General features: G+C 38.7%; 2 protein-coding genes across 4 annotated transcripts; one reads left to right on the top strand and one right to left on the bottom strand.

Moving 5' to 3' along the window:
- The first annotated feature begins 1,944 nt into the window (after nt 1-1,944).
- Nucleotides 1,945-22,032, top strand: LOC135940478 (choline/ethanolamine kinase-like). 2 transcript variants are annotated; one of them, XM_065485381.1, is made up of 8 exons: nt 1,945-2,106; nt 10,139-10,251; nt 16,083-16,311; nt 16,371-16,504; nt 16,626-16,742; nt 17,413-17,665; nt 20,008-20,211; nt 20,888-22,032. In XM_065485381.1, exons 1-8 carry the CDS (start codon nt 2,089-2,091, stop codon nt 21,023-21,025), a joined length of 1,206 nt encoding a protein of 401 aa, XP_065341453.1. In that variant the 5' UTR covers nt 1,945-2,088; the 3' UTR covers nt 21,026-22,032. The 2 variants fall into 2 exon arrangements, with proteins under 2 accessions (XP_065341453.1, XP_065341462.1); XM_065485390.1 differs by lacking the exon at nt 1,945-2,106 and adding an exon at nt 9,917-10,073.
- BORCS5 (BLOC-1 related complex subunit 5) lies at nt 22,025-25,496 on the bottom strand. Of its 2 annotated transcripts, XM_065485401.1 has the most exons (6): nt 25,337-25,496; nt 25,081-25,278; nt 24,811-25,031; nt 24,677-24,727; nt 24,409-24,597; nt 22,025-22,388 (listed from the first exon to the last, which is right to left on the bottom strand). In XM_065485401.1, the coding sequence occupies exons 2-6, from the start codon at nt 25,268-25,270 to the stop codon at nt 22,173-22,175; spliced, it is 867 nt and encodes a 288-aa protein (XP_065341473.1). In that variant the 5' UTR covers nt 25,271-25,278; nt 25,337-25,496; the 3' UTR covers nt 22,025-22,172. The 2 variants fall into 2 exon arrangements, with proteins under 2 accessions (XP_065341473.1, XP_065341484.1); XM_065485412.1 differs by lacking the exon at nt 24,677-24,727 and having other exon boundaries at nt 25,337-25,495.
- Nucleotides 25,497-26,454: the final 958 nt, after the last annotated feature.

The raw sequence follows: 26,454 nt of genomic DNA, 5'->3' as shown, positions 1-26,454 counted from the left end.
ATGCAGCCGTGTTTTATTTATCCCCTGCGCTCTCGTGGTGCTAATTTTAACCCTTCACAGCCGTTTCTTCTTCAAGGTCTCGTCTCTTGTTTCACTCGCCTACTCTGTTTGGTTGGAGATCGATTACACGGATAAATCGCTGTTTTAATTAGAAAAAATAAATGTTTAAAGAAATTCACCAGTTGCATAAACCCCAAGTGTTCGAAGCCGCCAACAGATGGCGCCACCGTAGAATTTCGATTTTAAGGCACTTCCGCTGCGATTTCACACTCAATCTAGCTACTGTGCATTCTTCAATTAATTTTCTGTTTTTTGAAGTGCTGAAAACCAAAATCGGTTTAGCCAATCGCCGTAGAATCGAGAAAAACTATTTTTTGAAATAAAAAAATCTTTTCCAACGTTTCTACGGCGAATGGCTGAACCGATTTTGGTTTTCAGCACGTCAAAAAATAGCAAATTAATTAAAAAGAAGTTAAATAGCTAGATTGAGTCTGAAATCGCAGCGGAAATGCCTTAAAACCGCTTAAAACAAAATTTTTAAGAAAGTCTGTGGTCGCGCCATCTGTTGGCGGATTCAGTAACTAAGGGTTTATGCAACTGGTCAATTAAGCATGATTTTTATTTGTTTCCTTACTTGAAATCCTGTTTTATTTGACAACAAAGAGTTTTCCTAAAAAAGGAAGGGAATTCATGCTCGCCGAAATCAAAAGCAGGGAATATTTTCGCCTTTCCCTGATTTTTTAGATCATAGTTCGAGTAAATATTTGTCTAAAATCAATATTTTCTGCAACAACAACAATAATCTGATTGTCGACTATGACACATCCTGCTCGAGAGGACAACCTTGACTTTTGTATTATCGTCAGCTGACTGTGAGGGAAATTCTGTTAATTCTTTTGATAAGTACAAAGATGATGTTTATCGAGTGTCCAACTCATGATCAGCAGCCCAAATTTATATCATCGCATCGCAGGATCCGTGTCGCCGCAAACAATCGTACGACTTTTTTTGGCTCAAAGCTCAAAATCTCATTATCGCATGAGAAAAAAAATTATTCCTTTTCTTGACGCGTTCAAAGAAGAATTAATTAATTTTCCAATTCTAATCAGCTGCAGCTCTTCATTTTGGTTAAAAATAAATAGACATTAACAAACTTGTCAAAATCTATTTAAAAATATTTTCAAATTCACGCAGAAGAGCTGATTAATATTGAATATATTTTAATGATTATTAAATTTGCTTGTAATGATAATTTCACGCAATATCCGAATTAATATCGTTAATTTTTTCAGTTAAAATTCAAAAATAATTAAAATAATAAGCCAAACGAGATTAAAAGAAGAAAAAGGCGTCGGCAGATTACATTTTCATCGTATAAATTTAACTTGTATCGATATTAAATTCTAGTACGGATAATTTAAATCGCTTTTGAGCACTTTTTCAAATTTAGAAGAAAAATTGCAAAATAAATAATTTAAATTTTCTTAATTTTTTGGAGTTGAGAAAAGAAAGGAATTTATAATTATAAAAACCTCAATATTTTAATTTTATTGCCTCTTTTAGCATAATTTCAAATTAAAAGTCTCCAAATTGCGGAAAATTCTATTAAAAAATAAAATTCGCGTTTTTTTTGTTGCCTCAATTAGCGTAAATTCCTCCACACGTGCTTCCCACATGATTATTTATTTATTTCTACCGTGACACACCGCGGGACACACGCATAAACACTATATATTTCACAAAAAAGGAAATAAATGCGAGAGGCCGGTGTTGTGGTTGCGACGGCGCGATTGGTGCGTCGGCCCGTCCGCACGAGGGCGTCGTCATAGCCTCACCGCACCGCAGCGATAATCGGGAGAGAGCAAGCAAATAAAAAAGAGAGGAAAATACATATATGTGCAAAGTACACGGCTGAGTGAGTGCAGTCGGCAGTCGCCACGCCACATTGGAATCACCTGTTCTGTCCGGCCGCCAGTCTTGAGCCCGCACTCGGCAAGCAAACATCGCGTCAAAGTGAGCCGCAAGAAGCCCCACGACAGTTTAAAACGTTTTATTACCTCTCATCAAACGGAATTCACACCAGTGAACATGGTCCTTCACGACAAGGTAAATTTTCTCTCGAATTTTAAATTAAAAATCAATTCAAAGCCCGATTTATAAGTTTTTTGCCTTTTTTTAAAAAAAAAACACATTCTTAGAAAATAATGCGTTTTTCTTATTTATTTTTCGATCGAATTCCGCAGTATAGATTTTCTTCCGGCTTCGTTTTACCAGGCGATAAAAAAAATTGAATTAAATTAATCGCGATCATAACAAAAATTACGTTGATTTATTTTATTTTTTTAAGTTTTTAACAGAAGATGTTTGTTTGCTTTCTGTTAGAGGGTTTTTATGGTAAGATGAGGTGAGGGGCAGGTATTGTTATGCCTCTCTTGCCTGGAAAAAAACATGTTGCGTCTGCTCTTATCGCATCTACGTGGGTGGTCTCATCTCCGCGGGGCCCACGCAACGCTTTCACGCACCTGCAGCTGACACACAAAAATATTTTACGCCACAAAAAAGAAAATGATCGACTTTATTTAGACAGATTTTTCAAATTAGACGATTTTGTTTTTTGATTATTATTTTTATTTTCGTGATTTACGACGCAATTTAATCTGTAAAAAACTTGTGGTGTCGTGGTAATTTGTTTTTTATTTTAAACTGAAAAATATAAAATTTTCAAATTTGTTCTCATTTTTGCAACTCCAAATCTCCACTTCTACCCATCAGAATTGCATAAACTGCATACCGTTCAACTCGTATTAACCTTCCCTAGATATCCAATGGGTTTTGAGGGTGATCTACCCTCATCCCCCTTCCACCCCGTGTATTAAAGTAACGAGAAAAATCGCGTCATTGTGCACTTTTAGCAAAGTTATTCACCATTCAAAACGCTCTTAAATTGAAAAAATCAACCCAAAAACCCATTTGCTCTCTAGAGGGGGTTGATACGAGTCGAACGGTGTGCAGTTTTAGCAATTCTGACAACTACAACCCGAGATTTAGTGATTGAAAAGTTGTCAAAAATGCGAAAGATTTATTTTTTGCAAATATTGTCATTGCCAAATCTTTGGTTCTAATTATCAGAATTGCAAAACCTAACCACCATTAGACACATCTCAACGTACCCTAAATAGCTGAAGGGTTTAAAGGGTGCTAATTATCCACCCCTTCAACCCCCTTGCTAAAATTCTCGTAGCAAAACTGTCCTCAGACGCACTCTTTCGCGGGTTTTAAAATATTTTAACAATTAGTGAGTAGGGGTAGGCACCCCCTAAGCCCTTCAGCTCGTTAGGGGAAGTCGAGATGAGTGTAACGGTGGGTAGTTTGTGAATTTTTTATTATTAGAAGCCGAGATTTGGAGTTGCAAAAATTACGATATTTTGAAATTTTCTTTCATTTTGAAAGTTTGATGCCAAAAAATAGTAATTAATGTTTCATATTTTATTGAATAATATTATTTTCAAGAATTTTTACCTCTAAAAAGTCAGAATTTAAAATAATTTTAATTTTTTAAATTTCGTTGCTGTCAATAAAATAAAATATTTAATTTTTCATCCTCTTGAAAGGGTATGAGAAACTCAAAAACTTGTCATGTACGTGAAATTTGCCAGAGTGAATAAAAGAAAAAATCGTAGTAAAAATTTCAAACGTTCAAGACTCAAAACAAAAACAGCGAGTTGTGTTTATTTCGGGCGCGGGGGCGTGTTCGCGACTCGCGTGTATCTCGCAGAAAGCGAATTTTATTTTCAATTTGTGGGTCAGCCTTGAGCCTTGAGCAGGCCTCTCTCGGAAAACTTACAAATTATTTTCGGCCCAAGCAGCCCTCGTCGCGCGCGCGGCAGCCGCCTATCCGAAATTGGCCATTGTAAACACGAATAATTCACGGAAGGAATTGGGACGCCAGCATCGCCAGCAGCGGATATTTTTGGACAATTTTGCGCACGCCGCCCTTCTCTCTCTCTCACTCGAGCGGAATTGAGAAGACGGATTGTTCGCACTTTTGGCACTTACTCCCGGCTCTTCGGCGCACATTCTCTCTGATGTTTTTTTTCTTTCTTTGTCTTTGACTGGCAGCAAACACGAGTGCGGATATGTAACATTCCTTTGCTTGGCACCTTAACTGCTCTGTGCGAATTATCACATTAAATTAGATTTTGAGTTGTTTTAATTTAAATTACATTGGAAATTAGAATTAAATTAAAATAAATTGAATTGGGTTAAATTACCAGGACAATTTAAAAGGCATAAAATTAATTAACGAAATAAAACTCTTTTAAAAGTCATGAAAATTAAAATTTTAAAGTTTAGGATGATTTCTTGGCATTTCTGATATCAAAATTGAAATTCACAGGGTTGAAAACCTATAAAAAGACACCAAACTCGATGCTTTTAGGACAGTTTTCCCGTTTTAATACTCAGGGTCAAGTCAGGGTTGAACCCTGGAGGACAGAATAGATCTTAAATGATCATTGTAGTACTTATGCAGAATCACAACTACATTTTGGCCTTGCAAACCTTAAAAAATGTTAAGGAATTGGAAATATTCAACCTGAAAAATTAAATTACCTGAAAAAGGTCGCAAAAGGTTGACCTGCGACCCTTCTGTAAGATTTAAAAGTTGTTCAGAATCAAAAAGTAGGTTGGATGGTGGAAGTTTCAGGATGATTTATCATATTACGTCGACTTAAAAATAAGGAAACGCCCCCTTTTCCCGGATTTATTTTCATTTTGCAAAGAAATTGTTTTCTTGAAAATCACCAGGAGCCAGGTTGCGATTTTTGTTGGTTCTTGCCGGGTCAGAAGTAAATATGGCGTCGAAATTTATAGTTATTTGAATATTCCCGCATTTTGAAGCTGCGCAGTAAACTTGTGCGCATCTTAAGCATGCGCAGTGAGTTCAAATCGCTTCTACATCTCACAGAGAGACTGAAACTCATCATTGTGCATGCGTGAACTAAATCAAAACCTTCTGCGCAGTCGCAATTCCCACCGGGGCCCGGGTTGCGATCTGTGTTGGTTTTCCCGCCAGTCAGAAGTGAATATGGCGGCGAAATAATGGCGGCAAATCAGGAGACAGTCCAGCGGCTAATCAAAAGCGTTGAAAAGGGGGCGTGGCCACCTAATAATTTCATTCCCGCGTATTTTGTTACATTTCCATTAGCCTAATGTGCCATCTAACGGTCGATTTGCAAATCAACAACAAAAATACCAGACGCCATGTCTGCGTGTCACCTGAATCCAGCCCCTGGTGCAAAAAAATGAATTTCATATCAATTAAAGATGCCAAAATAAAAATTAATTAAAGATTTTATTAATTTCCGTCGAGAAGGAAAAAAGCTATATTGATTAATTTTGTTATATGACAATTGCACGGATGAATAATAAAGTAAACGCACCGGTTGATTAGAGCGTTGCGTCAGGAATATACAGATATTGGAGCAAATTGGCAGCGTGGAGCGCGACGATGGCGTGTAATTAGAACCACCGCCGAGCTATTATTGTACGCAACGCCGACAATAATAAAACAGATTAATGCAAATTTTACATAATTGCGCCAATTCGTATCGAGTGACGCGCACTTTTTGCCTGCATTCTGCAACAATAATAAATTGCCCACTACTTAAACCTGCGGCGCGCCCTGAGCTGCGCCACTCCGCGCCTCCACGCCGATCCACACAGCAGCCAGCACCTTCAAAGCCTCCGTCAAAGTGAGTTTTATTCCTCTTATTTTTTTTATTCGAAATAAGCAGGATGTTTTCTCTTAAAATTGTAAGGAAAAAACCTCAACAGCATTTTTTTAAACTGGTTTTTGCGCAATTTTCCGAAACACATTCTTTTTTATAGAAGGTAAAAAATTCTCATGACCCAAAAATAGGGATTTTTTACAAAAGATCAAAAATTTTAACATTTCTTCGTAATTTTCCAAAATTTCGGATTATTTTGGTGCCAAATTCGACCCGAAAAGTGCTTCAAACCCAAAACTGGGGATTTTTTCCAGTTGTTTTTAGCGCAGAAAACCATTGGTGCGTTTTTGTGCATTGAAAATTTGGCAAACCTGTAAAAAGGTTAATCTTATTTTAATTTAGAGCATTTTACAAATATTTATTTAGTTAATTAATTGTTCTCCTGATCGAGTGTCCTTCAGGTTATTTAGGGAGGTCAAGACGAGTCTAACAGCGTGCATTTATTGTTAGTTCAAGCCAAAATTCAGAGTTCAAAAATTAAAAATATCGAAAAAATCGTAATTTCTTCACTACGAAAGTGAATAAACCACACTAAAATTATTTTAATAAGTTCCGAAGTACTTTGGAACTGCACTAGTAGGCTTTTTGGATTTTTTAAAAAATTTCTATGGGTCTAAAAGTCCTGAAAAACTACCAAAATGACCCGTAATGACCTTAAAACTTGACCGATGACCTTAAATTTGGTCTCATTCGATTGGGCTTGATGAGAGGAGTCCAATTCACTCTTTAAATTTGAGATTGGACCACCAGGAGATGAGAAAATCCGATTTTTAGAAGCTAAAGATTTTGAAAAATATGAAAAATTCGGCTTTTTATTCATTTTAAAAATTTTATCTTTCAAAAAACAAAAGGAAAACAAGTCTATAAATAATAAATTTGTTTATTCATCTTGAAACTAGAAATTTTAATGAAATTTGCTTTCGAATTTCACGATTTTATTGCTTTTTTACGCTTCCGGTGACGTGCGTGTTTTACGACTGACCCCGAGAGAGAAAAATAGGTCATCTTGGATTGCGCAAATTCTATCTCTATTTTAAAATCTAACTCTGGAATAAAATTACGCAATTTTATTTCATATAAAAATTCAAATGATCAAGAGAGAAGGAAAATGTGTGTTCAACACGCGATTTCCTTCTCGTTACCTTGGAGTAAAAGCCTAGTTTTTCCTTTTAAGGAATGAAAACCAGCACACAGCAATTAAAACACAACTAGACTTTATTATTACAATCATTTATTAGTGTTTATTTTAGAAATGCAATTTTTCTGTTTTTTTTTAAATTTATTTAATTTAACTGTCGAAACAACTTGTCTGCTGGTTGAAATAAAAATTTAAAGGCCACAAAACATGATTTTAAAGTCAAAAAATCGCTACATATCAAAGGACTAAAAGTTTAAAAGCTTAAAAATGCCAAAATTCGCTCCATTTAACGAATAACATTTTCTTATTAGCAAAACTGGTGCAATAGGAAGTAAGTAAAGCACCAAATTAACCATCTACTCATCGCTATTTATTTGTTATTACATCAATAAAAGTGACGCATGATGCATTCATTTCCTTTTGGCGCCGCGAAGAAAAAGCAAACAAGGCCGTGATAAATCGAAGCAGAAAGAAGGAAAATATTATATAAATATCCGGCTTTTCTATATTCGTGTGTGAATCAATAATTTATCTATCGTCTCTGCGCTTATCTGACCTGATTTCGTATAGCTATTTTTTTCACGCGCTCTTGATGATCCGATCCATTCCAGAAAATGTGTATTTTGGGCCGCAGACAGGCGCCCATGCACCGGCTCGTGTGTTTGTTTGTTTTGTTTTGTTTGTTGAGCGCGCGCGCGCGCGTCGACAATCAATGAATATGCTGCGTAATTTGTCGATCCACTCCACTCCACACCGCGATTATCGAAAACAAACCTGCATGCGCTCAAGATTAAGGTAAACTGCGTTTTGGCAAATGATAAAATCCTCTTATCAATGGACATTTCTCGAGTGTTACGCGAATTTTAATTCTTTTCATTGCGTAATTTTGTTTGACAGTGGAATTTAAATTAAAATAACTCTTTTCTATTGAGGAATAACCGATTTCTCAGAGTAGAAATGTGTTTTTTGACGTGCGAAAATATGCGCAAAGGAAAACGCACGTTGCTTTGGCGCGAAAAACGTTTGAATCTTTTTTATCGCTACTGCGCATGCGTCACCCCTTTGACGTCACAGCTCTCTCAGCTGCCAAGCACGAAGCAGGGCTGTGACGTCAGATTAAATTAATTTCATACTAGTAGAGATATAAAATTTCATTTTAAATCAATTTGAACTATTTTTTTATATTATCCAACTTTTTCTACTTTTTTTCGCCATTAAAAAAAGCGGTTGGCTTCCCACGCAGCGGGAGAAAAGGAAATTTCCTTTATCCTCAATCCTTCAAAAATTTAATTTGCAATTACTATGACAGAAAAACTGTCTAAAAATCGTTTTTTTTTTGTTACAATTTTTTATCAATTTTAAAATGTTTTATTTCTTATTGTGAAATATTTTCATAATCGGTTCCCACCTGTTTCATCGCGCGCAGTGGTCTAACGCCAGTCAGGGAACCGATTTTCAGATTTTTCGCGCCCATAGAAAAATTAAGATTAATTTTTTTTCGGTTTTTCGGCTTTGCGACGTGCACAAGTGAATAATGGTTATATTTTTGTTTTAATTCGGCCGTTCGTCCGATCATCGACCACGCCCCCTCATTAGACAGGTCTCGGTCAGGGCTTTGACCTGCGGTGCCCTAACGACCTTTTTCAGGGTACCCCACGACCTGAGATTGGCTCCCAGGCCGGTTTTTAATGCTTTTCCGATTATTTTTTGATCGAAATCTGTCACCAACCTTTCTCAGGTCGCGCGACCTGACGATTTTTTGCTATCATACGCGCAGGTCTAACAATGGTCTGTAAACTTATTTTCAGATTATTCGCGCCCATAGAAAAATTAAAATTAATTTTTTACGTTTTTTCCACTTTGCGAGGCGAAAATGGTTTTATTTTTCTTAAAATTCAGCCGTTCATCCGATCATCGACCACGACCCCTCATTAGACAGGTATTGATCAGCGCTTTGATCTGCGGTACTTGGACGACCTTTTACAGGGTACCCCATGACCTGAAATTGGCTCCCAGGCCGTTTTTTATTCTTTTCCGACTTTATTTTTATATCTAAATCTGTCACCAACCTTTCTCAGGTCGCGCGACCTCACGAATTTTTTGCTATCATACGCGCAGGTCCAATTCTGGTCTGTAAACTTATTTTCAGACTTTTCGCGCCCATAGAAAAATTAAAACTAATTTTTTACGTTTTTTCCACTTTGCGAGGTGAAAATGGTTTTATTTTTATTAAAATTCGGCTGTTCGTCCGATCATCGACCACGACCCCTCATTAGACAGGCATTGATCAGGGCTTTGATCTGCGGTACCCTGGCGACCTTTTTCAGGGTACCCTACGACCTGAGATTGGCTCCAAAGCCGGTTTTTAATGCTTTTCGGATTATTTTTTGTATCTAAATTTGTCACCAACCTTTCTCAGGTCGCGCGACCTGACGATTTTTTTGCTATCATACGCGCAGGTCCAACAATGGTCTGTAAACTTATTTTCAGACTTTTCGCGCCCATAGAAAAATTAAAATTAATTTTTTACGTTTTTTCGACTTTGCAAGGCGAAAATGGTTTTATTTTTGTTAAAATTCAGCCGTTCGTCCGATCATCGACCACGACCCCTCATTAGACAGGTCTTGGCCAGGGCTTTAACCTGCGGTACCCTGACGACCTTTTGCAGGGTACCCCAAAACCTGAGATCAATTTTTAACGCTTTTTTTGCATCAATTTAAAACAAAAAATTTTCCTCCCGTCCAAATTGATCTGTTTTTATTTTGGCTAATGATTATATGCGGTGTGCTGCCCACGCACGGGGAGACGCGGCGGTGGTGCGTGTTGCGCCGCGGCGGGCGAAAAGGGAGGAAAGTGCGCATGCAGAGGCAGACGCGCGTATCGACCGCGGGTTTGGCCGCTTTCTGGCCGGTCGGCGCGGCGCAGAGCGAGCGAAATCGGGTCGAAGGGCGGGTTGGCCGGCGGAATCGCTTCATCTCGCTTCATCTCGGGGGCGCCGTGCGTTCCAAACTCCAAGGACGGCGTAATATTTATCTGGCGGCCGCTCTCGACGATGCCACTCGCGCTCTGACTCTCCGATCCGCGCACTTATTAATTTTTCCCTCGAGCCGAGCTCGAGCCTGCTTTCGCGCCTTTCTTGTTTGTTGGTACGGCATTAATTCAAGCCCTAAATTAGAGATAGAGAGACTCAGTTGGGTGCGTGTTGTTGCAGATGAGCAGCGAAAGTGGCGAGATGAGGGAAAGGGCGTTCCGTCTCTGCCGAGACTACCTGCACGGCGCCTGGAAGGTCGTCGCACCCCACGAAATTGTCCTCAAGAGAATCAGGTCAGTCAAAATTTAAAAATTAATTTAAATTAACCCCCAGGAATTATTTTTCTGGATTTTTAAAATTAACAGGAAATGTTTTTGCAAAAAATCAGCGGAAAAATTAAATTGTTTCAAGAGATTTTAACTTAAATTCAAATTTAAATCAATTTTAATCAACATAAATATTTTTCCCTTCTGATTATTTAATATTTTGCTGATTTTTAATTAAATTTTACTGCCCTGCAAGAGTAAAAAACAATTATTTTTAGTTTTAATTGACCCCAGGATAAATTTTTCTGCATTTTAAATTTACCAGAAAATTACTAAATAAATATTTTTGCCAAAACCAGTTTAAAAATCTTTCAATTTTGCGAAAAACAGTAAATCCACCACTTTTTATTAATTTGTTTCAAGAGATTTAAATTTAATTTATATATAAATCAATTTTAATCATCAAAAATATTTTTCCCTTCTTGTTATTTAATAGACAATTTTAATTTGCTGATTTTTAATTACAATTTTACTTCCCTGCAAGAGTAGAAATCAATTATTTTTAATTTAAATTGACCCAGGAAATATTTTCTGAATTTTAAAATTACCAGAAAAGTTCCAATTAAACGTTTGTGCCAAAATCAGTTTAAAATATCGGTCAATTTCGCGAAAAAATTAAAAATCAAATTTTTTTAAATCGTTTCAAGAGATTTTAACTTAAATTTAAATCAATTTTAATCAGCAAAAATATTTTTCCCTTCTGGTTATTTAATATTAAATTTAATCTGCTGATTTTTAATTAAATTTACTGCCCTGCAAGAATACAAAACAATCATTATTTTATTATCTTATTAAACATTCTGTTTTTTTCTAAATTTGGATTTTTGTTTTATAAAATATAAACAAACCAAAAAAATGTTCTGATTTCGTCAGTTTGGTGTCTTTTGCCGCGGCGAAAGGCGAAAGTGTTGCACACACACGTGAGGGGCGAGTGCGGCGTCCGTTCTTGATTCTTGACTCTTGGCAGTGGCGCGCCGAAAGCCGAAAATCGATCGACGTTACTCTATTTCGGTTTATTTCATCGCGCGATGATGATGACGACGATGACAAAGTATGGTGTGTGCCAATTAGACACACATTGCACCGACTAAATTAGAATATATATGCATAAATATCTCAGCAAACACACGATATGAAATCAAGTGCGCGCTTCGAGTAAAAAGTAGCGTCGTCATCTCTAATTGCAAGGCCAATTCAATTTAAATTTATACCGAATTGTCGAACATTAATCAAATTAAATTAAAAATACAAATCCTATTTTTAAACTGCATGTTTTATATCTTTGAGCTGATGAAAAACCTAACAAATTTAAAAATTATTCACAATTGACCAGTTGCATAAACCCTTAGTTATTGAAGCCGCCAACAGATGGCGCAACCACAGACTTTCTTAAAAAAATTTGTTTTAAGCGGTTTTAAGGCATTTCCGCTGCGATTTCAGACTCAATCTAGCTATTTTGCATTTTTCAATTAATTTGCTAATTTTTGACGTGCTGAAAACCAAAATCGGTTCAGCCATTCACCGTAGAAACGTTGGAAAAGATTTTTTTATTTCAAAAAATAGTTTTTCACGATTCTACGGCGATTGGCTGAACCGATTTTGGTTTTCAGCACGTCAAAAAAAGCAAATTAATTGAAGAATGCACGGTAGCTAGATTGAGTCTGAAATCGCAGCGGATGTGCCTTAAAATCGAAAGTCTACGGTGGCGCCATCTGTTGGCGGCTTCGAACACTTAAGGTTTATGCAACTGGTCAAATAAAAAAAGATATTTTTAACATTTCTCTTAGTTACCACTGGATTAGAATAAAAAAATAGGGAAAAACAAATTAACTAGTTTTTTTCCGTAGGATTTGCTCTGTTTCAATCGTAAATTTGTTAAAATTTTAAAATAAAAAAACCTTTTTATAAAATATGATTTTAATCATTTTTACCACTTCATTTAATTTTTTTACTCACGTTCTGTCATTTAATTTTAAACTAACCTAAATTAGAGTTATAAATTTATTTTCAAATTTAGCTGCATCACGGTTTAAATGATCGTCATAAATATACATTCTATATGCACTCCATTAATTCTTTTTAATCACCTTATATCTCGGTTAGGCCTTTGTGGCCGCAGCAAAAAAAAACAAAAAATCCCGATTATTCGATCGCGGTGCGGCGTCACGCAGTCGGGCGACCTTTGAGAGAGAGCAATGAAGGACCAATCAGGTGCAGGTTGCAGCCTCACCTGATGGGAGGTGTGTGCCGACCAAAGACCAAATAATTCTGGAAGCTTCTCGCGTTACATTCTGTCTCCTGAGAAAAAGAGAGAAAAAGAGAGACGCGTTGGATGCTGCGCGCAGTTTTGCTCTTTCCGAATCCGAAATAGCGCTTTTGAGACGCAGCCAGACGGCCGGACGGAAAGAAACACTCGAACCATTTGATTATGCATTCGGCCTTGCAGTTTCTCCGCACACACTCACACTCTCGACGCGCTGAAAGAAAAATAAATAAACTCGAAAGCACAATAATAAAGGGAGCAATTTAATTGGATTTTTTTATGTACGATTGTTGAATAAATAATAAATTTGTTACGAGATGTATTTTCCGTCCACGTGCAGTGCTGAGTGAGGGAAAAAATTATTGCTGTTTGTTGCGAATTTCTGTCCTGCTGAATAATCGCTGACGGTGTGAGTTGAAGAGTTTAACAACTTTTTGTACCACTTGACCTCTTCTTGAAGATTATTTTAAGAGAGGACGAAAGTATTAAAGGACGATGGAAATGATTTTGAAATTTAAAGCAACTGATAAATTCCCAGGAATTTTAGAGAAATGAAATTAGTGTCTGACCTTTTTAAATCGGATTATTAAATAAAATTAAGGCGTTGATCGTCGGGCACGAATTTAATTCTGTCTACAATTCAGTGTTTTTAAATTATTTTTGCATTTTTTTAAATTTATTTGCTTTAATTCACCAGTTGCATAAACCCTGAGTGTTCGAAGCCGCCAACAGATGGCGTCACCGTAGACTTTCGATTTTAAGGCACTTCCGCTGCGATTTCAGACTCAATCTAGCTACTGTGCATTCTTCAATTAATTTGCTCATTTTTGACGTGCTGAAAACCAAAATCGGTTCAGCAAATCGCCGTAGAATCGTGAAAAACTATTTTTTGAAATAAAAAAATCTTTTGCAACGTTTCTACGGCGAATGGCTGAACCGATTTTGGTTTTCAGCACGTCAAAAAAAAGCAAATTAATTAAAAAAAAGGAAAATAGCTAGATTGAGTCTGAAATCGCAGCGGAAATGCCCTAAAGCCGCTTAAAACAAAATTTTTTAAGAAAGTCTGTGGTTGTGCCATCTGTTGGCGGCTTCAAACATTAAGGGTTTATTTATGCAACTGCTCAATTGACGTCATTTTATTTTATTTTAACCATTACATTTTTTAATTATGGAATTTTCACTGCTTTGCCTTTAAAATTTATTTCAAAATTTAGGGAATTTTCCTCACAATTCTCGGATTGATTGCGACAAGAAGAATCGAAATGAAGCGCAAAAATTTATTCGGCAAAATTCAATTGGAACAGTTAACATTTTTAAATTAAAAACGCATTTACCAAAATAAAAGCTTTACCAATTTTTAGCGAATGAATTCCTCAATCCGCATACCAAGCGAAAACTCTCTAAAACCAGAATTATTTCATCCTGTGAGAGACCTCTAACCGCGCCTAAGTGTGTGTATTTCCATTTCCATTCATCACAAGACGCAATTTTATTTCCTCTTCCCGTTGTTTTTACGCCGGAAGGGTTTCTCATCCGCGAGCGCGCGCGGTCGGTCCGTCGGTGCGTGTTTTCGCTCACGCGCCTCTAAGACCAAAGTCGATTTTCCCCAATGACCTGCGCAGCACGTGATCTCCTTATCATCACACTTTTCATTCTTCAAAAGTGGATCAAATCCTATTTACCATTCGCAACTCATAATTTACATAATTAAATCTCGTATACTATAGGCAAAATAGTGGTCAGGTCGTTCAACTGTTGGGCCAGGACGCGCGCTTCGTATTCCAAACAGCAACCCAAAGTCCCACACTGCTGACCCTGAACTTGATCCGTAAAGGTGAACGAATGTAAAAATAGATAATAAATGTGCCGACCATGAGACACACGAAGCCAACCGCAAGCAGAAAATGTTTCGCCTCTGCCTCTGCTCACGCTTAATGAGATTAGATTTATAAAAAAGAGACCACGCGACGCGCAGAAATGGCGTCTAATAGGGAACGGTGGAAAAATTTAAATGTTTTTCTTGTTATTTCTTTAGTAACAGCTGATTACCCCAGGAATCGACCGTTAGATGGCACTTCAGGCGAATGGAAATTTAAGAAATTACGCGGGCATGAAATTATTAGGCCGGCACGCCCCTTTTTCGACGCTTCTGATTGGTCACTGGACTGTCTTCTGATTTGCCGCCATTATTTCGGCGCCATATTCACTTCTGACCGGCGGGAACCAACACAAATCGCAATCCGGTCCCCGGTGGGAATTTCGACTGCGCAGAAGGTTTTAATTTGGTTCACGCATGCGCACTGATGAGTTTCAGCCTCCCTGTGAGATGAAATAGAGATCTAAACATACTGCGCATGCTCAAGATGTGCACAAGATTACTGCGCAGCTTCGAAATGGGCGAATTAATTTAATCACTTTGAAAATCTTCATTATTTTGACGCCATTTTGACGTTCTGACCGGCGGGAACCAACACAGATCAAAATCTGGACCCCTCGTGGGAATTTCGACTGCGCAGAAGGTTTTAATTTGGTTCACGCATGCGCAGTAATGAGTTTCAGCCTCCCTGTGAGATAAAAAAGCAATCTGAACATACTGCGCATGCCTGAGATGCGCACAAGTTTACTGCGCAGCTTCCAAACGGGCGAATATTCAAACAACTATTAATTTTGACGGAGAAAGGAATAAATTTTTTAGTTTAATTCTAATTTGATGCAAAAACGAGCGCAAATCTTGAATGTATAAAATAATCGCAGTCTTTAGAATGAATGAAAGTCAAGTTTCATTCTCATTAATCTTATCTTATCTGTCGCGGGAATCCGCAATCCGCATGCATGTCCCCATTTTTTTCTGATTTGCTCTTTAGATAAGCAAGAAATCCTTCTCTTAATTACATAGTACGGCGCCGTGTTATTCAATCGAAAATGTGCCGCAGTTGCCGGCTTTAATAAGTTTCTTTATCGCTGTCGTTGCAAGAAGTCGTTTGCATCATCGTGTAAACGCGTGTTGTTTAATTAATGACGCGTGTGACTGGGGAATCAACAGAGCTGTCAGCAGAATTCAATTAAAAGACTTACAAAGTGCTGAAGAAATTTATTTATAAAGTATGGATCGATACAGGTCGACAGATAAAAATTATTTTTTAACTGTTGGATGCAAAATATTAAAATTTTCTCCAAAATATTCACGGCTTGACCACATTTTCTTGGCAGATTTCGATTCCTCTTGTTGAGATCTGTCCAACAGCGTGTGAAACTTTTTAGGGAAACTCTTGGTTTTGAAATAAAATAGGATTTCAAGTAAGGAGACAGTCCGCACCATTTGCAGCCACTTTTCTAAAAAATTTGCACGGTTACTTAGCTCAATTTTGGCTTCAATTGAATCCTAAAGGATCATTCCATGCATTGGCATCAAGAATTTTCCAGAACTTTGCAGAATAAATTAACCCTATTAATTAAAAAATGTTTATAGGTTTTTTTTCTCAGTAAATTTGACTCCCATTTTTTAATATTTTGGATTTTTCGTTCTGTTTTGCAGTGGAGGCTTGAGCAACTGGTTGTATCTGTGCAAACTTCCGAGCAACCGTCCGGCGAGAAACGGCGAGCCGTCGCAGGTGCTGCTGCGCTTCTACGGGCAAATCCACGGCGAAAAGGCCCTCGAAGGCCTCATCACCGAGTCTGTAATTTTCACTCTGCTCTCTGAGCGGCGGCTCGGCCCCAAACTGCACGGCGTCTTCCCCGGAGGCAGACTAGAGGAGTTTATTCCCGTAATTATATGCCGATTAAAACTAATAAGAGCGAATTTTATAATTATTTATTATTACAGGCCCGTCCACTGCACACGGAGGAACTCAAGGACCCTAAAATTAGCGTGATTGTTGCTGAGAAAATGGCGCAAATTCATTCCATGAACGTGCCCGTCAGCAAGGAGCCCAGGTGGCTCTGGGACACCATGAACAGGTGAGAATTTTTTTATTAAGAAGCCCGCCAAGTAAACAAAGCCACTATATTTGACCCACTCCCATTTATCGAGACGTCGCTGGCGTTTCTATCAAATTAATCCGGTATTGTGTCTTTCCAGATGGATGCAGAGCATCCAGGACGAGATCAAGGACGAGCAGAACACCGACCCGCACTCGTCGCAGTTGCTGCGCAACATTTTAGCCCATAACTTGGTCGCTGAACTCAAGTGGCTGAGGTTAGTTCGATTTTTCATAAAAATTGCGCCAAATGGCGAAATTCTGTGGAAAATCGCGCCATCCTGCATTCTGATTGGCTGCTGGCGGGAGAGTGGAGGAGAGGGGGCGGGCGATGAGGCAATGAACGTAGTCGTCACGCCAGCTGGAAGCGCGCGGCAGCTCCAAGAATTAATGAACAAAATAATTATGTTTTTTTTTGGCGCGCCTTTTAAATCGGTCATTGATGGAGAAATTCTTTGTGTTTTCTGTCTGATTTCAATGATTCAAGTGCGTTTTTTCCACTTTTCATGCCAAGGACATGCCAGGGAGGCTTGAAAATCCGCCATGTAACGCTCCCCACTCTTAAATCAGCCAATCAAAAGCCTTATATGAAATTCTTTGTTTACTTTCCCAAAATAAGAGGTTCTAGCGCCATTTTTGTTGTTTTTCCTGTGTTTTTAACTGTTTTCTTTGCGTTTCTGGGGATTCTGATTTTAAAAACAGTAAAAATATTCAATTTATTCAGGTTCCCCAGTGGAATTGCTCGGAAATGAGAGCAAAAATCTCGATAAAACTACTTTTCACATTTTTAAAAAATTCTTTTCAGCTCAAAACTAGTGAAAATCACCCAATATTACAGAATATGAATGAAAATGACCGCTATTTATTAATTTAAATCAACATTTTCAGGAAGTTCCTGTTGAAAGTCGGGTCTCCAGTAGTTTTCTGCCACAACGACCTGCAGGAAGGCAACATTCTGCTGCGCGACGACGCGTCCAGCCCGTCGGACAGCCTGGTGCCGATCGACTTCGAGTACTGCGCCTACAACTACCGCGCCTTCGACCTGGCCAACCATTTCTGCGAGTGGGTCTACGACTACAGCAACAAGCAGTCGCCAAACTTCTTCGAAACGCGGACAAACTACCCAAGTACAGAGCAGCAAGTAAGTTTTCGCCATCCGACGCGATGTCGTTCATTATTTTCTTTGGTTTTTTTTATATATTTTGCTTCGGCAGTCCGTCTCATTGAAAGGGTTATATAATTTTACTGCTGTTTTCCCGCCCTTTGGAGAATTCTGTATAAAGTGCTGGAGTAAGCAGCACAGAAATTGTTAGTTTCATCCCCTCTTATAGTTAAATTGCATGGCTTACCAGTAATTCTTTATAAAAAGAAGCATGCCTTTGCACATTAAAATTGAATTTGGCGCCGCATTCTGCACGTTTCCTTTCCGGCTTTTGTTTGTTTACAGCTTGGAATTTAAACAGGTTCTGCCAAATTTCCTCAAATTAAAGAGGAATGATTGTGAATTTAACAACGAAAACAGTTAATTTGAGAAAAATTTGCTCAGTAGGAAAAAAACTGGAAATTTAATCAGCTTTTTGAATTTAGGCAGTTTTTGACGCTACTATCAACTGCTGAATTTTAATCAGGACAAACACACACCCCTTTCGAAAATCTGAAATTTTTGAAAAAATAAATAATAACTTTCAAGACTCAAAAGAACTATTTTTTATCTTCTCACTATTAAATTTTCATAATTTTTCTCCCTCCGGAAGTAATTAATTTACTTTGCTAAAAAAAGAGGGCGTAACCGGTAAATAAAAAATCCCTATCATTCCACTTTAAATAAAAATTGATTTTTCATCTGACAATTTAGCAGAAAAAATCGGAAATTTTTCAAATCCTGTTTGAAAAATCTGCATGGTTTTCTTTCCACGTGGGAGCCAATTCAGTTTTGAAGTGCAAACGGAAGCAGATTCGCCTTAAACCCCTTTGCGTGTATTTAGCGAATCATATTATTCTCTCATTAAAAACTCTTCACGTCCCTCCCCTCCCCCCTGAATAAAAAAAAACAGAGTAAAGCATAAAAAGAAAAGTGGCTGCAGACAAAACAAAATTAGAGACCCGCTGCTGGATGTGCGCATTGTGTTATGAATCGTTTCTCAGAGCCTGCTTATTGTGGTCTGAGAGAGTGGCAATCGAGGGGCTGGTGGCTGCAGAGAGAAAGCTGCGACCTGCACGCAGAGACACCGCACCGCGGCGATCGAGTCGACAGCCTTGCGCTGACAAATTGTATTTGCGCGACAAAATGCCGTGATCCTCTCTCCTTCATATCAAACAATCTTAAAAATGATCAATTAAAATAATATTAATTGTGCCAAATATTTAAAAGTCACAATTTTTAGGACTGTGAATTTTCGACTGTGTTCAAATTGAGCATACATTTTTAATTGATTAAAAACTGCTAAAAGAATTTCAAGACCATGTTTGACGATGTTTCTGAGCCCACCAATCGATTCCTGAGGGTCGAATTAGGTATAATTGATACTTTTTCCGACCAAAACGTCCAGCTGTACCTGCGAACTATTTTCCCGCCAAAACAATATCAACGTATTAGCGAGAAATGCGCATGCGTGAGAGCTGGTTTGAGCACTTGCAGAGTCACCAATGACTTCTTTGTCAGATCCAGCCAGCTCTGACGCATGCGCAGTTGTCGCTTTCATATTGGTTTGGCGGGAAAAAAAGTTCGCACGTCGCGCTTCACTTTTTTAACGGAAAAATATCAATTTTACCTAATTCGACCCTCAGGAATCGATTGGTGAGCTCAGAAACTTCGTCAAAGACGGTCTTTAATAAATTACTTTTTTAATTTAGATTAATAAACAAATTAAAATCATTTCACGTATTTTAAAAATTATTTATTTGCATTAGTTGTATTTTTTTATCATGAATTTATATGTATTTTATTAAATTTCATGCATTTTTTTAAATTAACGATCTAATTATCTCTATTAAATAAATATTTTCAAGCTTTCAGCGATCCATAATCAATATTTGAAGAAAAATCTACAGTGAAGGACTAAAATGTTTGCTTTAATCGCGTGATTTATGCTATAAATTTAATTAAAAAAAAACGGTCAAAAATTCACAGGCCAAATTCAAGTCACAAAAATCCTCTTTCACAAAGCAAAGCAGCAATTCGAATCTTAAATTTTGTGCAAAAAATGAGATCTCGATGTTTGCTGCCTTATTTTTGTTTCACATCTTCCGAGGCGAGAGTTTCTCGTCGTGGGACTGCGAATTCTTTTGCTCCTGATTGGCGCAAATGTTTTCCCGTCCCCTGCACTCGCTCGCCTCGGACCATTTACCTTAAACAGCTATAGATTTCCTTTTTTAATTGCTCCACACAAAAAAATATCAAAATCAAAAAGGGGGAAACCCGAGAAAAAACAAAACTTTCATTTTTCGGTAAATTTCGGAAACTTACCTCGGCTCGAATTTCAGCTCAACTTCGTCCGGGCCTACCTGGCGACCCTGCACGCGGAAAGCTCGACGTGCCGGACCGCCCCCTCCGACCTGAGCGTCAGGGCAAACGAGGAACAAGCTGTCCTGAAGGAGGTGCACGCCTTCACCCTCGCCTCACACTTTTTCTGGGGCCTCTGGAGCCTGGTCAACTCGAAGGTTTCCCAGATTCCGTTTGGATACTTGGTAAGTGGATTGGATACAAAATTTTAACCATTTTTAACATCAGGTCAGGATTAATTGCTACCTCAATTATTTTAAGAACTAGATTCAGGATCGTAATTAGGCAGTTTTGGCTTTTCATTTGAGTTTTTCACCGGCGAAAACCTATAAAAAGACACCAAGATCGATGAAATTGGAAATTTTCGAAATTTAATATCTCAGGGTCACGTCAGGGTAAGACTCTGAAGGTCGATTTTAACCTTCCTAGGTCCATGCTAGGCTCTCTTGGTGTTTTAAACCACTAAAAAGCGGAAAAATACACTTTACGAACGAGAGGCGTACTGCGCATGCGCGTTCTGGCAGGTTTTTTAAATTTTCAAATTAGAATTGCGGCAAAACTATCGCGGTTACACCTTTGAAATTTGGTGTGCTTGTGCAGAATTTTACGGGCTACATTTTCGCCCTGAAGCCCGAAAAATTCGGAGGAGGTGATCATCCCTTAATTTTGAATTATCGAAAAAAGGTCGCGAAATGTGACCTTGTCCTTCGACCTGCGAATTTTTCGTAAATTTAAAAGTTCTTCAGGGTCGAAAACTAGGTTTAACAGTGAAAATCTCAGGGTGATATCTCGACCCTGTCAAGAGCTAGTTTAGAATTTAATTTCCTACGTTTTTTGAAATAAAATTAATTTTGTTTTCAGGAGTACAGCAACGCCAGGTTCGACGCGTACTTCCTGCACAAGAGCAAGCTGCTGCCCGACGCGAAAGGGTGCCATCAGGCGGTGGACGTGCCCGGGACGCACCTGGGCAAGAGGAAGGCCGAGGAGATGGCCGACTGAGTGCCAGTCCTAAAAATAATCTATAATTCTATTTATGAAAAAAGCCACGCTGAGATTAAGGAAAGCACAATATGCACAGATCGCGGAGAAGCACTTTTTATAAATTCAAGTGCCAATTTGACCGCCAGTCTCTCTTGTCCATTGTCCAGCACCTCTCACTCAATTTACGATAAAGGCACAAAATCTGTCATGCATTTCCCTCTGATTGAGCTTACACACACACGCGGACCTGCAGGTCGGATTGAACGGATTTTACATTATTGTCATTATCACTGGCTGATGTGATATCTCTACTGAATCTACTCTCGCAGTCTACTGCGCACTGTATAACTGTTATATATCAAATCTGTTGTCTACAACTCAAATTATTAAAGGACACGTTCATGTTGGAAATTTTATTTTTTAAATGGAGCTGAAAATTATGGAATTGATTGGAATTTCAGATTAAAAGAGATATTTCCGCCATTTTGGATTTAAGGGTCCTTTAAAGTCGCCATTTTGAAATTATTTTTTTGCTTCGTTACTGTTTGAAACACAATATGAAGTGTTTAGAATAAAATTACAGCCCAGAAAATCGATCGACCCTGAAAAAAATGGCGTCTGAACATCAAGAAATTTTCATCCGATTGAAAAAATTCCAACGCGATTCTGATTTTCCGATTGTTATGCTTCAAAAATTTAATTAAAAAAGTTTTTGATTGACATGTCCTTTAAACTATAGAGAAGGGCGTGCCCTGGGATTATTTATATTTGGTTCGGACCAAAATTGTCGAAACAGAGTTTATGACGGGTTTGTTGGTGTAAGATATGTACGAAATTCTGGTAGTGCAACTTTTAGTTTAAAAAAATCGGTTTTTTAATCTTTTAAGAGCGTAGATGTGGATTTCTGCCTTAGCCCTTTTAACGCAATGATAAGAAAATCTCTGATCCAAAGGAGACTGATTGTATTATTATGTAATCTTTTTATATAATTCTAGCAATAAATAAAAAGGCCAGAAATTAAATTATTTTCCAGCGTTTTATTTCAAGGAAGGAAAAAAATAAATTTCAGATGCGAGTGAGCAAACAATGAAACGAACTATTTTTTCGTCACAGTTGTCGACTAGAGGAAGAGTCTTGTTTTTATGTTGGTTTTTGTCTTAAAGGTTCAGCCCGTGGTCCAGACGAAGGGCTCGAGCCGGTCGTCGATGGGCAGCGAGTTGTTCAGCGTCTCCATGCTCTCGATCAGGTGGTTGAGCAGCGAGTGGCACCGGTTCAGCTGGCTCGACACTTCGTGCACTTTGCTCAACTTCTCGGCCAGCTTGGCGAACCGCTTTTGCCGCTCGCTCAGGTTCCCCATCAGCCGGTTCAACCCTGAGTCGATCTGCAAATTAGATTTTTAAATAAAGTGTCATTAAAAATTAATTCTTAATTTAAATTCAGGTCAGAATTATTGCCAATTCTCCTCGAATAATTAATTTTCTAACTCAAAACTGTAGAAAAATCAAAATTATTTTTTTCCCGTTTTCCAAGCACTGTTTCCTGCAGTAAAGCCATGATTTATTTCACAATTTAGGGAAATTTTCCTCAAAATCTCATTTTCTTTGATATATCGCATCGAGAGTGATCAATATCAAGCGAAAAATATCTGAAATTGAGCTGTTCATAAGTTAAAAAAATATTGAAGATTTCGGGGGGCATTGGCGGCGGCAGTGACTGACTCTAAAAGACGCAGAATTTTATGACGAGTCTGACAAACTTTGGTTTTCCGTCGTACAACCTATAGAAGCCGAGTTACTAATTTTGAAAGTCGAAAAAACGCGATTTGTGACATTCCAAATTTTGGTTTTCGGGGCCCAGGCGGGGCCCTATGGGCCCGACGGCGCCGATTCGGGTACCAATCGACGCCTCTTGATGAGGCGCATCCGCCAGTGTGCAATTTTACAAAATTGGAATATTTTTAAAATTTTCACGAATTTATTTCATCCTAATTTTTGAAAAATTCAAAATTATCAATGAATACCGGTCGAGGACAAAAATTGGCTCCTCAGTCGACGAGGAATTTATCTGAGATCACTTTAAGAATTAATTCGAGCCGATCCAATCGAAAACCTAGGTGGAGATACATTTTGAACTTTGAAAAACATGATTTTTTCCAATTTTTGAATTGAAAATTTGTGAATTTCTCAAAACGCAGCAAAATTCGAGTGTTTAACTGACTCCACCGCACGCGCAGGACCATTACCGGTCTGGAAAACAATTATTACATTTTTCGTGCCCATAGAAAAATTAAAATTAATTTTTTCAGGTTTTTCCAAGCGCTGTTCCCTACTGTAAAACGACGTTTTATCTAAAAATTTAGGGATTTTTCCCTGAAAATTGGCACTAATTTATATATTACATCGAGAGAAATCGAAATCAAGCAAAAAAAATCTGAAATTGAACTGTTCTTTGATCACGATTTAATTTTGAAATTCCAAAACCTTAAAAAATGGCGCAAAATTTTGGCGGGGGCATTTGTGGCGGCTTCAAACGGGTCAAAAAGACGCAAAATTTCAAGAAGAGTCTGATAAACTTTAGTTTTTAATTCTACGAACCATAGGAGCCGAGTTATTAATTTTTAGCGGAAAATGAAATTTGTGACATTACAAATTTTGGTTTTCGGGGCCCAGGCGGGGCCCTATGGGCCTGACGGAGCCGATTCCGGTACCAATCGATACCTCTTGATGAGGCGCGTTCGTCCATGTAAGATTTTTAAATATCGGAACATTTTTAGAATTTTTACGAATTTATTTCGCTTTTTTAACAAGATTTTCGCTTCCTATATCTCCAGTCCAGCACAAAAATTCGAAAATGGCTCATCAGTCAACGCGAAATTTATCAGGGATAATTTTAAGACTAAATTCGAGCCAATCGAATCAAAATCCTAGGAGATAAATTTTAAAGTTTAAAAAACGTGATTTTCACTTTCTCATTGAAAATTGAAAAATTGTGATTTTTTCAAAACACAGAAAAATTGAATGGTTTAACTAACTCCACCGCACGCGCGGGACTTTTGCCGGTCTGGAAAACAATTTTCAGATTTTTTACTCCCATAGAAAAATTAAAATGAATTTTTTCCTGTTTTTCAGCTTTGCAACAGGCGAAAACGATTTATTTTTCTTAAAATTCGGCCGTTCGTCTGATCGTCACCTACGACCCCTCATTAGACGCGTCTCGGACGGGGCTTCGACCTGCGGTACCCTAGCGACCTTTTTCAGGGTACCCCGACCTGAGATCCGCTCCTGAACGGTTTTTGATGCTATTTTTCACCAAAATTTCGCGATTCTTGGCAAAGATTTTTATTAAAATGAAATATTTAATTTTCAAGTTAAAAAAATACAATAAAATTAATATTAACAAACCTCTTTGACTCTGCCGGTGAGCTGGTTTTGCTCAGCGGCGACCATGTCGGCACAGTTGGCCAAATACTGTTGGTAACGCGAGCCCAGGGCGACCAGGCCGCCAGGGTCCAGTCTCTCCAGCACCTCAGGGTCCCTGGCAGCCGGAAGGTTCAGGGTCCCTCGCATTATCGGCAGAAACATGGGCGTTGACTGGCAGTGAAATAAAAAAATTAGTATCTAAATTCTTATAATGGTGGTAAAATTAAAAAATGCATCAAAAAGCACTCACAAAATTGGGGAAAACATCTAGGAAATTCTGGCGAATACTACTCGATAAATTCTGCAAGTTCAAATCATAAAAAAATAATTACAAAAATAATTAACCTAAGGCATTAAAAAAAAATCAAAGGACACGAAAAATACCCTCAATCGGAGCTGATCCTCGTCGGCCTCGAGGTCATTATTCTCGAGCGCAGGCTTGACAACCACAATGGTGTGAGCCTTGGTCGTTTTATTGGGGAAACTGGCCGGTCGGATCCTGCTCTGCACCGATTTGGCCGCCAGCAGCGGCTGCCGCGTCCGCACCGGCGACGAAGTGGCCGATTTTCCACGCTGCAAATGCTTCGGCTGCAGTTTCGGCGAGTCTGACAGTTAATTTAGTTAAGAGGACCCTTTGGAATTGCAGAAAATCACCTCCGATCGGTCTGCTGACCGTGTAGGAAATGTAGGGCAGTTCCGAGTCCGAACACACGCTGGGCCCTGGCGACGCCGACCTGCCGGGGTCGTCCTGAAGGTCGGGCTCAGGGCCCTTGCTGCCCGTCCTCGTGAGCGACTTGGAACGGGTCGGCTGGCCAGGCTGCTGGTTGCTGTGCTCGTTCCCCATCTTATTGTCTGCGGCAAATAAATTAATTAAAAGCTCGACAAAACACACGAAATTCTGCTCTCGAACCTGAATTTACAGCTTTTGCACCGAGCTGCGGTCAAATCATGGGACTTCGGCCCAAATTATTACGAAATAATGACGAAAATCAATACATTTATCGCTGACACAGTGTTGTTACTTCGCTGCAGCTGCAACAACACATGATGAGAAGGGGGCGTGGCGCTCCAGTCCGGCCGGAGCAGGCAGGAGTGGGAGGGGTATGCAAGCCGCGGCACGTATTTGACGCAGCTTGGCGGGAAAATGACGCCAGGAGGCAGCACCACGCACGAATGGCTGAGAATTTCAGAAAATTCGCAAAGAATTTTCAGAAAATAACGGAAATTGCTTTGATTAAGCCGTTTTAAATGCGATTTTTGATCTAAATACCGTTATTTGCTGTCTAATTGGTATAAAATTGATTAAAAATGATTATAAAAAATATGGCGGTTCTTTAATCCTGTCTTTAAATCTGCGAATTTTTTACATTTTCTTCATACTACCATGGCTTTTATTTTTAATTTCTCATTGTTGGATGCTCTTTTGCTCGTATATCCTCGTCAGCACGCTTCTCCGTGGAGGTGGAGGCGCAAAAAACCGAGAATAAAGCACGTATGTTCGTGCAAGTTTCAAGAATAGCTAGAGACGAAAGGTGCGCCATTGTTCGTTGTTATGTCTGACCGCAGGTGGCTAAAAATAAAAACGAGTGCTCTTGCAAGCCGCGGGACATTATTCCGCCATTAAAAATCACACGTGCACCGAGGAAGAGTTTTTATTCAAGACCAAAAATAGTATTTAAATTTCGGTATCATGTAGCAGCTTGAAAAACAAGAGGAAAACCACAGACAAAGTAAACAGCGGGCTGGAAATTGTGTAATGGAGAAGACAAGCAGCTTAATTCCGAATGTAGCCGAGCAGCCAGCAGCTTCTCTCGTTCTCATAATTATTGCAGAGTGTAAACAAAATTTTCTCTCCATCCCTCGGCTGAAAAAGCAGCCGGGTTTTCGCCCGCCCGCCCGCCGGCGGACAAGGGAGAAATAAAAGACTTTTGATCTTTCTCCGTCGACGCCGCCGCGCGGCGAGATTTCTGCCGAGCGACCGCCACCGCCACGCCGCTAAAACACACGGCTTACATAAATATTTGAACG

Source organism: Cloeon dipterum, chromosome 1 (assembly GCF_949628265.1).
Source record: "Cloeon dipterum chromosome 1, ieCloDipt1.1, whole genome shotgun sequence".
NCBI classification, from domain to species: Eukaryota; Metazoa; Arthropoda; class Insecta; order Ephemeroptera; family Baetidae; genus Cloeon; species Cloeon dipterum.
This window is presented reverse-complemented; position numbering and strand designations above follow the sequence as displayed.

Coding starts and splice junctions, on each gene's coding strand:
- LOC135940478 (XM_065485381.1), top strand. Junction 17,666..20,007: donor ACCCAAGTACAGAGCAGCAA/GTAAGTTTTCGC, acceptor CTCGAATTTCAG/CTCAACTTCGTCCGGGCCTA. Junction 20,212..20,887: donor AGATTCCGTTTGGATACTTG/GTAAGTGGATTG, acceptor TTTTGTTTTCAG/GAGTACAGCAACGCCAGGTT.
- BORCS5 (XM_065485401.1), bottom strand. CDS start 25,270: ATGGGGAACGAGCACAGCAACCAGCAGCCTGGCCAGCCGACCCGTTCC. Junction 24,728..24,810: donor AGGATCAGCTCCGATTGAGG/GTATTTTTCGTG, acceptor TTGAACTTGCAG/AATTTATCGAGTAGTATTCG. Junction 24,598..24,676: donor TAGATGTTTTCCCCAATTTT/GTGAGTGCTTTT, acceptor TTTCACTGCCAG/TCAACGCCCATGTTTCTGCC.